Source organism: Protopterus annectens, chromosome 2.part0, assembly GCF_019279795.1.
Source record: "Protopterus annectens isolate FY-2018-M chromosome 2.part0, PAN1.0, whole genome shotgun sequence".
NCBI classification, from domain to species: domain Eukaryota; kingdom Metazoa; phylum Chordata; order Ceratodontiformes; family Protopteridae; genus Protopterus; species Protopterus annectens.
The window spans coordinates 96,900,849-96,916,239 of record NC_056728.1 but is presented as its reverse complement, the minus strand read 5'-3'; the positions used below and the strand labels follow the sequence as shown (position 1 = coordinate 96,916,239).

Here is a 15,391-nt window from a genome sequence, read left to right as displayed (position 1 = left end):
TTTTCAGAGCTATAGGAAATGAACCAAAATTTGTTTATAAAAGAAACATCTGTTTCAAAAATCTATTACAAAGAGACAACACTAAAATAGAATTTCCTTTGAGAAACAAAAGTAAGGGGATGCATATCTGTGGTACTTGCAAGATTTGTAGGTTCATATACATCAGCCCCTATATTACTTTAGAACACTTAGATTTTACAGTACAAATTTCTGACACATACACTTGCAAATCTACAGGAGTAGTACATATTGGAATGTGTTCAGGGTATCAAGCATTTTACAAAGGCATGACTACCCGCAGCATAGAAAATAGAATCACAGAACATGTGTATGCCATTAAGGTTAAAGATATAAATAATACTTTGTTTAAACATACTACTACTTGTGAGACCTACAAAAAATTATTTTCGGTATTACATGTCCCTTTAGATAAGACAGGAGGGTTTTTATAAGAATAAATTAGAAAAGGTCGAAACAGAATGGCAAGTTAGACTTAATGCAGACAAGTTCCTGGGGCTAAATTAAAGTATAAATATAAAATGTTTACTTCAAGAAAAAAGATTAAAAGTTCATAAAACATAAGTTTAACGGTATTACTATTTTATTAATATTATACTGTATTAATTTGCCGTTTTAAATATTGTCGTGATGAGTGTAATGTTTTAAATATTGTGGGTGATAAGTGTCATAAAATGAAGTTTTTTGTATTTTGTAGTTTATGAATGTAGTTTTAAATTTCATTTGATTGTTAAATGAAGATTTTCAATTGGAAAGTGTTTTTATAAAGGTTGGGATTTAGTGAATGGAATTGTTTTTCTGAAGAAGTAATTTCGTGATGAAAGCGTTCATTAAAAAGTTTGATGCGCAAGGCAAATTTTGATTTACTCTGTTTACCTCTTATTTATAAGTGGTTTGTTATGAACTTTAAGAAAAGACTGATGTTTGGAATGTGATGATAAGGATCTCTAAATATAATGTTACAAGGAAACTTGAATAAGGAAGAAGAGGTAACAGGTTGTGAAGTGAACATCATTTTGAATTTGGACACTATCACAAACAAGTTTAAGAATGAAATATCCAGAACTACTCTCCAAGCTCCTTCTTTCTTTGGCACTAAATACATCCATGAATAAAACAAAGAGGAACTGGTTCTATCACTCCCTGGGACAGCATGTGATGAAGGACAGGAGGAAACAAGAAATTCTGTTCTAAAGGATGAAGACCCCCCCCCCATTTACCTGTACTTTGTTGAGAATGTTTATTTTGTTTCTTACCAAAACTGAATGAGGAGTCAGAGAATTCATTAGAAAACCTGGAAAAGGAGGGCTGAAACATTTTAGAGATTCCCTGTATCAGCTTACCCCTTTCATCACACTTTTTGATCACCTCTGTAGCAGAGGGGCCAAAAACTAAATACCTATCCAAAGCAGAATTTAAATCTCATTTTTAACACCATCTGGGATGTCCTGAGAGCACAACCAAGCAAGCCTTCTCAAAACAGTACCAGTGGCCATAGCCCTGAAGGAAGTATCAACGGAGTCATATACATAGTGTACACAATGAGTAGTGACTTGAAGAACAGAAGAAATTAAATTATTTAAAGCAAAATTTTCCTCACAAAAAGAAACTGCAGACAAAACATTCCTTGTACTTTCACAATTAATCAGAACAAACCTTAATATGTGAGCCTGTCAAGTCGAAATTTTGAAAATCAAAGTTGCAGAAGAATATACTTTTTTCCCATATACTTACCAATAACCTTCTCATCCTTATTAGAAAGAGTAGGATTGGAACTAAGTGCTTAGCGGCAGACAGATTAACTAAAGCTACATCTGCTAGATCAGGCTTGAAAAGAGTATATAAAAATGTAAAACACTGAAAAACTTTATACATCCCCTCTGCCTTTCTAAGTGCAGCTGGTTGACTGTCTGGAAATCGCAAGCAGTAACACACACACATACACACACACATCCTTCAAAGCTGACAGAACTGGAGGAATAAGTGCACATTCTGGAAATTCCTTCTATAACAGCTCATAGTATTTTCTAAGGGACAGAGAAACTGCAGTCTTTGTACACTGAAAACACTAGCACATTCTAGAAATAGCGCCAGAGAAAGAGACCCCCTGTATCTGTCCCTTCAACCTCCTGCCTATATTCATAATCTTCAATTTCTTCAGGAAAGGAGGTAACCTTCTTTATTTTACTGGTGGTTATTTTATAAGCAGAATTAATAGCCACAATTAAACCTCGAGCCAGACCCAATAAAACATTCATGACAAAGGAAATCTGAGAAGGAGTTAGATACATTTTCAGTTTTTGTTTTTTTTTTACAGGAAAAATGGGACCAACAGTGTTACTAATGGCAACAGCAACTTCCCAAGGGATGGGCACAACATTCTGACAAAACAGGGAAGCCTTTCCTGTTTCCTCTCCCAGGACCGATAATAGTGCTTCTCCCTTTCCCCACTGAGGGAACCCAACAGCAGCACAGGATAATCCCTGGTCCATAGTGGCTGTAGGTGCTACATCAGAGGGATCCAGAGTAAAAGATAAGTAGGCTTAGGTACAACTAATAGCCATAGCAGCATCACCCACTTGCAGATGAAGCAAACTGGCAGCCTGTTGTGATGGTGAAAGCGGTTTGCTTAACGTTTTCTTTTAGTGGTTGGAAGAAAAAGGACTGACCATGGAACTTACAGATTGCTCCATTGTCAAGACAAAAATGGTGCTTCTTTCCCAGGGAAAACAAGCAGCAAATGTTGGTAAAAACTAAACATCTTTAAGAGCCACTTGTTTCACAGATAAGTGCAGTGAAAAGCACTTTAAAACACTATGCCAGCCCCACAAAATAAAATAAACACAATGTATCTGCAGAGGAATGCTTTTCACTTACTTTAAATAACTTTTAAACTGACAGGAAAAACAGTGCTCCCATTTAAAAGTGCAGTGCAGTCCAGTGACAGTCCATTAAAACACAAACTTCTAGCTTTTAAATACCCTTCCTGAAGAGGAAAGTATTAATAATAAACAAAAATATTGAAATGAGGTTTGTCCCCCCAAAGAGAACTCATCTGCCCAGCAAAAAAACAGCCCAAGTCAACTGCTGATCCTTGAAAGCCTCAGAGAAGCATACCCTTCAGCAGCAGTAGAACTCTGAAAGACTTGGTACTCAGTTGTCTTTTGGTCAGTTCAGCTCAAGCTGCCAAGCAGTTGGGGCACAAAGAAGGTGCCCTAAAGTTTTAGAAGCTAGCCAGCTGCAGGATATAACCTATACAGCTAATGCTACTGCAGCACTGATCAGTATGGTGAACACTACATATAACACACACTCTGGTGAAACACATCTTATAAAGGCTCCAGCTTTGAAATGGCAACCATTAAACTCAAAGGAAGACTGCCATCTGTAAATTTGTTAAGAGGTTAGAGTTTTAAAACCAGTTTCTAGAATGCAGGTTCAAGGGGAGTCTCTCACAGACACACACACAGGGAAACACCAACGTGATTATAAAAGTCATACTAGAAACAGAAAAGACAATTTTGGTGCACACATAAGCCTGCCGGAAGGAGATGGAAAAGAATGTAGATTAGATGGGAATGCTGATCAAAGTACCAGAAATTACAATTAGACAGAAAATGAGATTTTTTTGCAAAAGATAGATAAGGGAAATACAGAGAAGTGGAAGGTGGGTTACAGTTTCACTGCATTAGTTTTAACTTTGATTGGGTTTTAAAGAAAAAAAAAAGTACAGTAATTGTCAGTCTTTAAAGTTAAAAAAAAATAATAAAAAAAACAAAAAGAAACCAAAATGCTTTCACAACAGGCAACTTACATGAACTGAAACTAGTACTAAGTAAGTGAAAATGGTTAAGAATTTTCTTGTTTTATTGAAAGGCAGGCATATCTCTCAAATGTTCCTGATTTTCAGGGATGTCCTCGACACTGACTCAAATTTTAGCTCTCTCTCTCTTAATCTCACCTAAAACTAATGACTTTTGGAGAAAAGGTGGTAAATTACACTTAATAAATGATGACAATAATTTAAGTTATAGACTTCTTTACTTCAGAAAATTAATATTCATTCACATTTTCTTATTCTGTCAATGTCTTAAGTTAAACGTACTGCTATATTAAAAATGTCCCTGACTGTGCCTGATTATTTCTGTATTTGCTCTTGCTTTTGGTGAGATACATCCCTAGTTTGTTGACAGCTATGCAGGCCCTGAAAGCACACATCTTTCATTGCCTCTCCACTGCTTACACAACCAAAATTTCACTCATCGTTGTCATGGACTACCCAAATACCACCCTATGAGTTATCTACCTTCCTTCAATTTATGATATGTCCACCTTATTATAAAAAACCTACATGCCAATGAAAAGTCTGTGGGAAGTACTGGATCCTCTCCTTTGTAAAATATTACTTTCTTGTGAAAATAATTAAAATTTTTGAGAGCTCTTACAAGTGAATGCTGACATGTACTATGATTTGTATTTTCTTTAATTTTTTAGCAAACCAACAGAATTAGGCAAACAATAAAGTATAAGTTATCAACAGCTAGGTTAATGCAGCAAGAGTAAAGCTAGAGTTAAAATACATTAGATGATACAAATTTCTCTACCAGACTTCTCTGCAGCACAGCTTTTATTGCTTTACACAAATAAAACTGTTAACAATCTGTGTCAAACTTGTCTAAAAAAAGTTACATCCATTAATTTCATGTTGCTTTGTAGCTGCTAGTGACTTCTGAACATTTAACAGTACTGTCTTAAGCACAGCAAGACTTCTTTATCTCTACAACTTGTTAACTGTGGACCTCTGAAGCACAAAAAGACATCATTGTCCAAGTAGCAAGTCATCTAGTTGATACATCTCACATAAATGTTGCATATTACATCCAGTACTTATACGAATGCATATTATCACAGAAAATGTCCAGTGGGTGGTACAACATTTCACAAAATATAATGACAGTCAGAGATCACATACAGCATTTTGAGCCTTTTAGAAGGAGTAGTCTATTCTGCAGAAGAAAATACATGACTGAAAACAAGAATATTAGTTAAGTTAAAAAAATACAAGTACAACCCACTGCACTTACTGAAAAAATGTGGTTTCTGTGCCAGGTTATGCCTGCACAGCGAGATAAAGCCCTAACTATAAGTAACACAGGTGACCAGGGTTTGACTACCAGCTCAGCTGATACCTGGTGTGCGTGTGTGTGTGTAATGAGGAAACCTTATCTACTTGCCCTCCTTTAAGAAGGAGGGAAGGGGTGATGCACTGTTATCAGCATGCCATTTTTTATTGCCCTGCCTGAGTCCAGAGCTTAAAACAGGGGCTAAAAAAGACAAGTGGGTATCACTGGGTAGTGTCACCAACTACAGGAGAAGTCATGGATGCTCCTAGGCTATGTCTCACTGCAAACAGTGGCCAAAGACTTTTGAGAAAATCCAAGGTGGCCACAGTATCACAGCTCTGACTGCTCTGCATCTGTCCCTTGTGTTCATGGCCAAGGAAGCAGTAAGGCCCTTCCTGTCAAAAAGGATGAGACCCATACAGGGAACAGCTACATCTGAAGTACCACACCACAAGATACAGAGGAAGTCAGGGTCCAAAGTCAGAGAAAAAAAAAAAAACATGAAACTGATGCACACACTATGATGTTAATTATATTCGTTGGGTTCATATTTGCTACATTAATTATAAAGTGCAAAGAGTACTTCTTCTGGTGCACTATGGTTAATATACACTGTTATTTTTACTCATTCTTAACGTTTATGTTCACCACTTGTAAAACAAGGTGAAACATTCTTTCTAAAGACAAAGTGGTTAATGTGCCTCACTCCACTCTATTTATGCTACTCCCAGTTTATACTCACAGTGAAGAGGTTAGAGCGTCGTTTGGACTGTTTGCGAACTGGCGTTGGTGTATTTACAGCAGCAGCAGGTACATCGATTCGTAGCTCCTTTTGACTGGTACTAGGAGTAGATGGGACTGATGAAGAATAGTCACTTAAACTGCCCCCACCATTACTCGTCTGCAACAAATAATATTGGCACGCATATAAATATAGTTGCAGTTTCTTACAGCATTATCAACACAATCTTGAAACTGCTGCAAATATGAGAGCTAAAATACTAGTGTAAAGTGTATGTGAAACAAACGTAAATTTCTACATATACAAGCAGTGTAAACGTAAATTCCTACATATACAAGCAGTGTACACTGCTCAGGTTTGGCTGCATTACAATGACATTATTAACACAACATAACAGTTGTATTCATGATATACACTGTTCTTAGCCTCAGATAATGCTTTTAAACCCTCCAACAAAAAGCTACATTTAAGAAACATCCAGCATTTACTGGTTTATCTAGCAAATGATTTAAACAGATCTGGTATGCTAAAATTATATGTGGTATCATCCTAACAAAAAAAAAAAAAAAAAAACACTTGTGCTTTCCTAAAGAAAAGTGTACTATTTTGTCATTCTTTTAAATCAATGTGATAGTTAAAAATAAGCTCCTCATGGTTATCATGAAATCAAGTGCTACACGACAATCTTTTACTACATGTTCATGCTTTATACAATGTTGTCGACAATGCAACATCTCTTATGTATACAGCTGGATAAACCTGCACAATTTGCATCATCTTACTGTTGTTATATCACTGCTGGTTTATATTTGCTTGCTTCTGCATCTATAGCCTGGGTCATGACTGCAAAGATTACACAAGCCAGCGCACTTACCAAGATAAGCAAAGGTAAAATACCAAAATTGCTGCAATGAATGCAATACCTAATGCTTCAGAGTGAATCAGGCACAACTAAATATGAAATGTACTCACTTTTCTATCAAAAGGATATCATAAAGTAAGGGTAACTCTGTTCAGTAACAAGAACAAACACCTGTACCAGACCACTCAGCAGAATATAAAATGCAATTAATTAACAAAATAAAATTATCCAAGCAGTGGACTTCCAAGATGGGTGCATATTGATCAACAGTATAATTTCAACTCTCTCGGTGTGAAACTGAGAAAAGGGAGGCAGTAAAATTTTTATTCTGGATAAAATTCAGTTACTGGCTAGTAAGTTCACTACCTGGATGCAAAAAAAAGAAAGAAAAAAAAGTGAATCTGAAAGAAAATCAACTAGAAAAGGTGAAGAGAAAAACTGGCTGGGAAGAATCTTGCACCTGCTCAGCAAAAAGCAGTTCAAGCTCCAGCTTTGGTATAAGAGATGGCTTCCAGTAATGTAAAGGAAAAAGTAAATAATATCTACTTAATGGTGATTAAAATAAATGAAATGTTGAAGAAATGTATCAAGTCAAACAACAAAATGCTTGAGAAAAAAGAAGAAGCTTTAACTAGCTAATCAGGTGAACTGATAAACTGTAAAAATCAGCATCTGACAAAGACTTTTCAAGAAGAGTTGTTATAAAAATAGTACATTTAGAAGACAGAACTCAAAGAGAAAACCGAAGATTTTCTGTTGTACCAGAGAAACTGGGAGGAGCAGAATGTATTAATTTTATGAAAACACAAACATCCAACTGGATTGGTGCTCTACATAAAGATTACTTATTTGAAAGGGCACATTAAGTGTATAATCCAAACCTGGCAATGAGAAAGCAGCCAAGACGTATACATTAGTAAAGATGCAATCTTACTAGCAGAAAGATTTGATCCTGACGAAACTGTGGCAGAAAGAAAAAGCATGAAAAATTGGAGACAGCAAAGTGCTTGTGGAAAATGAATATTCACTGAACACTAAGGCAGAAGAGAAAACAATGAATCCTAAAAATCAGGGAATGTCAAGATTCAAGATGCTGCCTGCAGATCAGGAAAAATCGCAGCAACACAGAAATTAGTGAATGAATGGAAGACTACAAAGCATCAATCATATTTGTGAAACACAGCTTTGCAAGAAAATGTGGATGAGAACGACTGGAGTTTTGATGACTTTGTTAAACTTGTGGGTGGACTGTAAAACATATACCCTTGTCATTAATGTTTAGGAGGACACTAAAGGGGAAAAAGTACCTGTAAAAAAAACAACTTCTGGTCTTACTAGCATTTGTATAAACAGCTCCTGATATATAAACTAAATTAAATTCAGAAATTAGTAGTTTATTGGCCATTTTGGGCTAATTTCTCTCTCTCTCATTTCCCTGCTATAAAACCCAGATTTGCGAGGTTTTTGCGCTAGTATACAGCTCAGCAAGCTCCTGCCTGGTGCCCTGCAGAGTTCTACAGCAGCAGAGAGACAAAAGAGAGACTTTGGAGTGATTAAGTATAATTTTTCTGCATTTTCTTGCTGCTTTAAGCTAATTCCACCTAAAACACCGATTTTCTAGAGTTTCTGTGATTTAAAAAGCTTGTTTTAGCTACATTTTGTACTTATTTTACTGTCTGCACTTCAACAAAGTCATTTTTGTGTTTAAATTACCTGTTTAACTGTTGTAGGCTACACAGTCAACTGTGATGGCCATTTCTGTGCATTTAAAGTGTTTGTTTGATTGTATCTACTTTATTTTCTGAAAAAAAACAAACAAACAAAAAAAAAAATACTTGTTTTCCCTCCTTTCTAAGCTAGCATAGTCCACTTTTCAGGTTAAGTGCTGAATTCAGGGCTGTGTTACAAGTTTCTGTGTTTGCCCATACCTTACTTGGATAGAAGGAAGTTTCTCTGTTCACTGTGAGAGAGGGAGCTTTGAGCAGCCTATCTATCCCTGGAGGAGTGGTGTCAGCCGAGAAATTAGTAGTTTACTGGCTATTTTGGGCTAATTTCTATCTCTTTCATTTCCTTGCTATAAAACCCGCATTTGCGCACCGGGCAGCGCTGGTTAGCTTGGGTATAACTATTCCGGGGTCCACAAAGTCTACTCTTCAAATTTTCCCTTGGAACTAGTCAAACTTTCAACGTAAGTACTCAAACCATTCACTTCTCATCCCGGCACTTGCTCAAAACTCATAGCAAGCACTAATAAACCTTAGCACTAGACCCCCCTACACTGTAGAGAAGGACAAGGCTCTCTATTCGACCTTACCAACCAATCAGTAAAACAGTTCATTGTACCTATCCAGGCATGTCCAAAGGGCAGTTTCAGGTGTACTGTCTGGTCCAACTGGTGAATCTAGGCATTTCGAGGCAATGTTACAATTGCCTGATGTACACAGACAACCCTCTCCTCCTTCCACCAAACATTAATACATGCGAGAGATGCGATTATACAGCCAAACTGGAGGCTAAGCTCTCTCAACCCAAGACTGGACCAGGCAGTCAAGAGGAGAAGGGAATTACTGGCATCACACCACCAGTTTCACATAGACCTATGAAACCAGCACCGGCAAAAAATACACATAAATACATGAAAACATACTCAGAAGCTCTAAATAAAAATCTGCAAAAGCAACAGAGACCTCGAAAGCAGACATTCAAGCAACCTCCACCCCCCAACACAAACCATGAAACACATACTTCACAAAACCAGTGTGCCATGCAATCACAGCCCTTAAAGCAAAATAACATACCCAAGACACTGTAATAAATGATTCTATAGTCAGGCACACTGACGTCCCACTCACTAGGCTAAACAAGGAGAAGGTTACTGTTAGCTGCCTGTCGGGTGCCAGGATCCGCCAAATAACATAAGCACTCAGGTCACTCCAGAACAAGTACAAATATGACTCTGTCGTTGTCCATGTTGGTGTGAATGACCTGAGCCGTACCTCCCTGGACTACATGAAAAGAGACATGGAGGAGCTCTCTGATCACGTAGCCCGGGCCGGTATGACCCTGACCCTGAGTAACATCCTGCCCTCACCAAGAATGATACTATGGTATAGAGAAAAAAATTATCAATTTCCGCAATTGGCTAAGCTTCTGGTGTCATAAAAAGGGGATCCATTGTCTGTCAGCCTGGGATGACATGCTCGACAAGCCACGCTGCTTCGCTAGAAACGGCTTGCACCTGTCACCCTTAGACATTCGAATACTGGCCAAGGCTCTTGCCACCCCACAGTGCCTTTCTTAGGCAAGGCTCAAAAGACAAACCCACCACTGTAAATAGCACAAGTAGAAAAAAAACAAGGCACTCCTCAGTATGGAGAAAATCGATGTATGTCTAGTAACAGAAACCTGGTTTAAGGCTCCTGAGAGCACCCCAGCACTACCAGGCTACAACTCATACTATACATTTCGGCCACAAAACCCGAACCAAAATAAAAAAGGTAGGGGAGTATCCATATTCATCAAAGATACCCACATCTCCAGGTTAGTTGCACAGCACAATGCTTCAGAGAACATCCACATGCAACTAACAACGGGCAAAACTGCTATTCAAATTATAGCTTGCTACAGATCACCCACCATGTCCCAGGACACCCACTCCGCATTCCTGGAAACACTGGGAAACACAAAGGTCCTACCAAACACCCTGATATTGGGTGATTTCAATTACCCAAACACTAACTGGGAGAACTACTCAAGTACAAACTCCCTTGCCCAACATTTCCTAGAATTTATAAACTCAAACGCCCTGGATCAACTGGTCAACACCCCCACCAGAGGTGACAACATACTGGACCTGGTCATCACCAACATGGGCGACCGGTGTTCCACACCGGAGGTCTACCCCTTGCTGATTAGATCTGACCATAAACTAATCACTCTGGATATCCACATTCCACCACCACCCCCGGTCAAAGAAAACACAGTGAAAAACTTTTCAAAAGCAAACTTCACATTACTTAAGACTGAGGTGGGAAGTTTCAAAGTCCCCATGCTAAAGGATAACGCTGTCCAAGCTGCAAAATCCTTTACTACAGCACTCTACAGGCCCTACAAGAATGCATGGATCATCCTATCCCAAACAAAACCAAGACTCACTTCTCCAAGAAAAGGAAACCAGTCTGGTGGACCCCTGCTATAAACAAGCTACACAATAGAAGGAGGAAACTAGTACAGAAAAAGAGTAAAATCCCAAAAAGGGAAGACATCCCTGATCAGTATCAGCAAGAAACTATGTTCCCTCATAAAATCATCCAAGGCTAGCTTTGAAAGAAAAATTGCCATGGACTCCAAAGATAACCACAACGCATTATTTAACTATGTCAAGAATCTAAGTGGCAATTCTCAGATCGGCTCAGAGTTAGTGCAGAATGGCACAAAATACACTGAACTGACAGATACAGCCAACATCCTGGCAGACAGGTTCAGTGCAAACTTCACCCCCAAAAGGGCCCATAACTACATCAGAAGAATGTAGTGCCCCTGAAATCACAGACACTCAAGTTAAAACAGCCCTCCCCAAAGCCAAAAACACAGCATCAGTGGGAGCGGACAGTGTCCCAGGTTGCATCCTACATGAGCTCAAAGTTGAACTAACCCCTCACCTAAACACACTGTTTACACTCAGCCTCTCCACAGGCTATGTGCCTACAGACTGGCGCACAGCAATGGTTACTCCGGTCCACAAAGGTGGAGCCACAACGGACTCTGGGAACTATCGCCCTATATGCCGGACTAGCTTGGTCTGCAACGCTATGGAGCGCATCATCATGGATCACATTAACAGTGACATTAGGAACATCCAAACACTGGACCCTACCCAGTTCGGCTTTGTTAAGGGCAGATCATGCCTCCTAACCTGGTGGACTTCTTTGAAATAGTTACCAAGGCTATAGATGAGGGAAAGGTGGTCCACACAGCCTACCTAGACCTCGCAAAGGCCTTCGACACCATTCCCCACTCAGGTATTATAGACAGGCTCACCAGCCTGAACATAAACCCATACGTCACGAGATGGGTTGCCAACTGGCTCACAGACAGAACCCACATGGTAACAGTTGCGAGAGCTAGATCTGACTCTAAACCGGTTACAAGTGGCATTCCTCAGGTCTCAGTCCTAGGACCCCTCCTGTTCGGCATATACTTCTCAGAGGTACAGGCAAGCACAGGAGGACTATGTCTGACCAAGTTCGCAGACGACTGCAAACTAGGGGCTATAACTGACTCCCTGGCTGACACAGAGATCCTCCAAAAGGGTATCACTGAGACAGATACCTGGTGTCAAAGTCATGGCCTCAAGCTAAATGCCAAAAAGTGCATAGTCATCCCGTTTGGAAAAAACAAAGTACCCACAAACTACCACACAGGTGGGTAGCCCCCTACATACGGAAGACGTAATAAGGTATATGGGGACCCAAGTAGATAGTAACCTCTCCTTTGATAATCACATTGCCAAAGTGGTTAAAAAATCCTTCTATGTGGCCCACCTAATCACAAAAGGGTTTGCATCCAGATCGAAAGAGGTCATTGGGCCCCTCTATGCATCACTCATCAGACCCATCATAGAGTACAATGCCCCATTTGGGTGTACCTTACAAGACACCTGCAACAACTGGAAAGACCACAGAAGTACCTCGCCTAGAGGATCACTGGCCTCAAGCAGATGTCCTGTGCAGCTCGAATGAAGAAACTCCAGCTGTACTCAGTTGCATACCGCCTACTCAGAAGTGATCTCTGCCTGACATACAAGGCCATGTCCAACCCAGAATGGATGGACATGCTCCACCTAAAGAAAACCATATCCCCTCAAGCCACATGCTCCAGGGATCTAAACCTCACCACAACAATAAATAGGATGTGCTGGAGGGATAGATTCCTGTCCCAGAGACTTCCCATGCTCTGGAACAAGATTGCAATCTACATTACGCAGAGCTCCTCGCTAACCCTCTTCATGAGAAACCTTGACGAGTGGATGTGAAACAGAAAGTTTACCCCAGGGATCACTTCAATGGCTCTGTTGGACAGAGGCACAGGGAACTAATCTAAGGGGGCGTCGAAAGCCAACACATTCCGTTAGGCTTATAAATGCCTTCGGGCAGATAGCCTAGTACCTACCTATGAATATTATATTGTACAGCAGTTTTGTATAGGGTACAGTGAAAGGAATTTTAAGTGTGTGTGTGTGTGTGTGTGTGTGTGTGTGTGTGTGTGTGTGTGTGTGTGCTCACCTGGGAGGCTCTTTTCAGTGACGTTTTTATATGTTAAAGATATTAAAGTAAATAAAATACATTTTTTTAGTTGTAAGAATATAGAGTTTAGAATATAACAAAATAAAAAAAAAACTTAGGTTAGAAACACAAGGTACAGTGTTTGATTCTCACCATTGGTAAGCATGGTTAGGCTTAAAAAGACCTCCTAGCATCATTAGCCTTGTGATTACCTAAAAAGCTATGAAGCAAGTTTAAGTCAATATAACGCTGTGATCCTGGAGTGAGGGGTGGGGTGTGTAAAAGGGTACTGATTATATTTATAGTTAAGATAACAATTTCTCCTTCTTTTCAAAACGGTGGAGTTTTTGATTAATGTCCTTGGCTTAAGCTATAAACAAGGGTTTTTTGTTATATTTGATAAATAAGACAAAATGATGAGGAGCATAAAACTGCTAAGTTTCTTGCATCTGCAAAGATATTAGCGTGTTGTTTTTTTCTATTAATAAATGTTCTCAGTGGTAGATATGAAGTCTGTAGTTGAAGGCAGTTGGCCAGGGGAATTTTATGCAGTCTGTTCGGAGTGAAATTCACAGTGACTCCTTTGTGCATCTGCAGAGCTTTTAATTGCTTTTTTTCTCATTGCTGGTTACTTTTAAATGGAATCAAGCTGTCTGCAGATGCAAGCAATTAATCTTGAGAGCTTTGAACATTCTTTGTAAAGGGAAAAGCAAAATTTAAAGGTACAATGGCAATCAGTTCAGTAAAAAATAAAGTCTGAAATATTAGAAAGTGTATAAACGATAGTATCCTCCCCAGCAGCCTTAATGCTTTAATATGTTTAATAGAACAGTGCACAATTTAGACTTATTTAAAGCTAGTCAGCACACTTTTTCTTACGGCTAAAAGTTAATGTTTTCTGAAAGCATGCACATTTTTCTTCACATCTTGGAGGGGAAAGTAGCTAATTATAGAATAGACGGCAATCAGTGTGAGTGGGAACACTGGCTGTAACATGTGCTTCAGCATGAGAACCTTAATTTTAGATTAGATAATGCATGTGAGTACAGCTGTTGATTAGGGGCAACTGTTCCTAAATGGAGGGTTAAGCTTCATTTGTTGAAAATGCACACTGTTTTGTGTGTGTTTGTTCTAAGTTAATAGGGGATGGTGGTGTTCTTAAAATGTTTTTTGATGTTTTTATTTTTTTGTTGTTTGAGGGTCTTCATTAAAGCAAAAAGTCTTGAAAATGTGACACGGGTTCAAATGGAGATGTGAAGAAACAGCACTATAAAAATGTTTTTTTTTTTTGTTGTTTTGTTGTTTGAGGGTCTTCGTTAAAGCAAAAAGTCTTGAAAATGTGACATAGGTTCAAATGGAGATGAGAAAAAACAGTATAAAAGATCAGCCTGTCAAAAAGTGTGTGCAAGTAAGAGAAAAGCTGGGAATACACATTCAAAAACTATCATGTATATTATGGGGGAAAATAGATTTTTAACAAAGTTACAGACAAAAAGGAAAGAGTATTGAATTATATTACATTAAGGAAATGTAGAGTTCAAACAACAACGCTGCAGGAAACAAACATGAAAAAAATGAGTATGCAAATTTGACAAAGAAAGGATTTCAGCATGGATGTTCAACAGAAATTCAGGGATAAAGGAAAGGGGGAGTAATAACAATGACTGCTAGAGAGACTCCAACAGTGATGGAAGAGAATAAAAAGAACAGAATTTACATATTATTTGCCAAGGTACAATAACTGGGCTAGACTGGACTGAATTTATATTTCACGAGTATGTACATTTAATTGCAAGTCTCTACATATATCTAATAACTATTACAGGTTGTGCACCAATAAAAACTAAAATAAAAGAGAGTAATGAAGTAATAGAATGAGGCACTGGCACTTTCCCACAAAGACAATAAAATAGATGAATTCAAGGAATGGGTAGTGATATTTATTTGAGAGCTAGTATAAGAGAAGGAAATTTCTTCAGAAGGGAGAGCTAGTGAATGGGGAAAAATGAAAACGGAGCTGAGAAATTTGGTAGAAATACAAAAGAAAGAGATACGGTTAGGTAATAATAGGAATAATTTAGAGAGGCTGACAAAGGTTAAAGTACAGCAGATTAAGGGGATCTCACAGAACAATAAAAAGGGCAACTGCAGAGTGCTAAAGAGAAAATATGAGAGAATTTGGATAATATGCATGAGTTTAGAAAGACAGCTCTTAAGCAACTACTTTTTGATAATTTCAGTGCACAAAAACTTTTAGCACAACAACTCAGGCAACAGAAAGTAAAAAGGGTGGTCACCAAACTTTGGAAGCCTATGACCAGAAAAATAGCCAGATATCCTATAGTGGTTAATAGAGGCATTT

The 15,391-nt window shown here is 38.6% G+C and overlaps 1 protein-coding gene across 1 annotated transcript in view; it reads right to left on the bottom strand.

The window, feature by feature from the left end:
* Positions 1-15,391, bottom strand: part of LOC122792978 (arf-GAP with GTPase, ANK repeat and PH domain-containing protein 1-like) — a 2,685,441-nt gene that overhangs the window by 1,566,912 nt on the left and 1,103,138 nt on the right. The window contains exon 9 of the mRNA XM_044060583.1: positions 5,884-6,042. Within this exon, the coding sequence (XP_043916518.1) occupies positions 5,884-6,042 (159 nt within the window). The remainder of the gene's footprint in view (positions 1-5,883; positions 6,043-15,391) is intronic.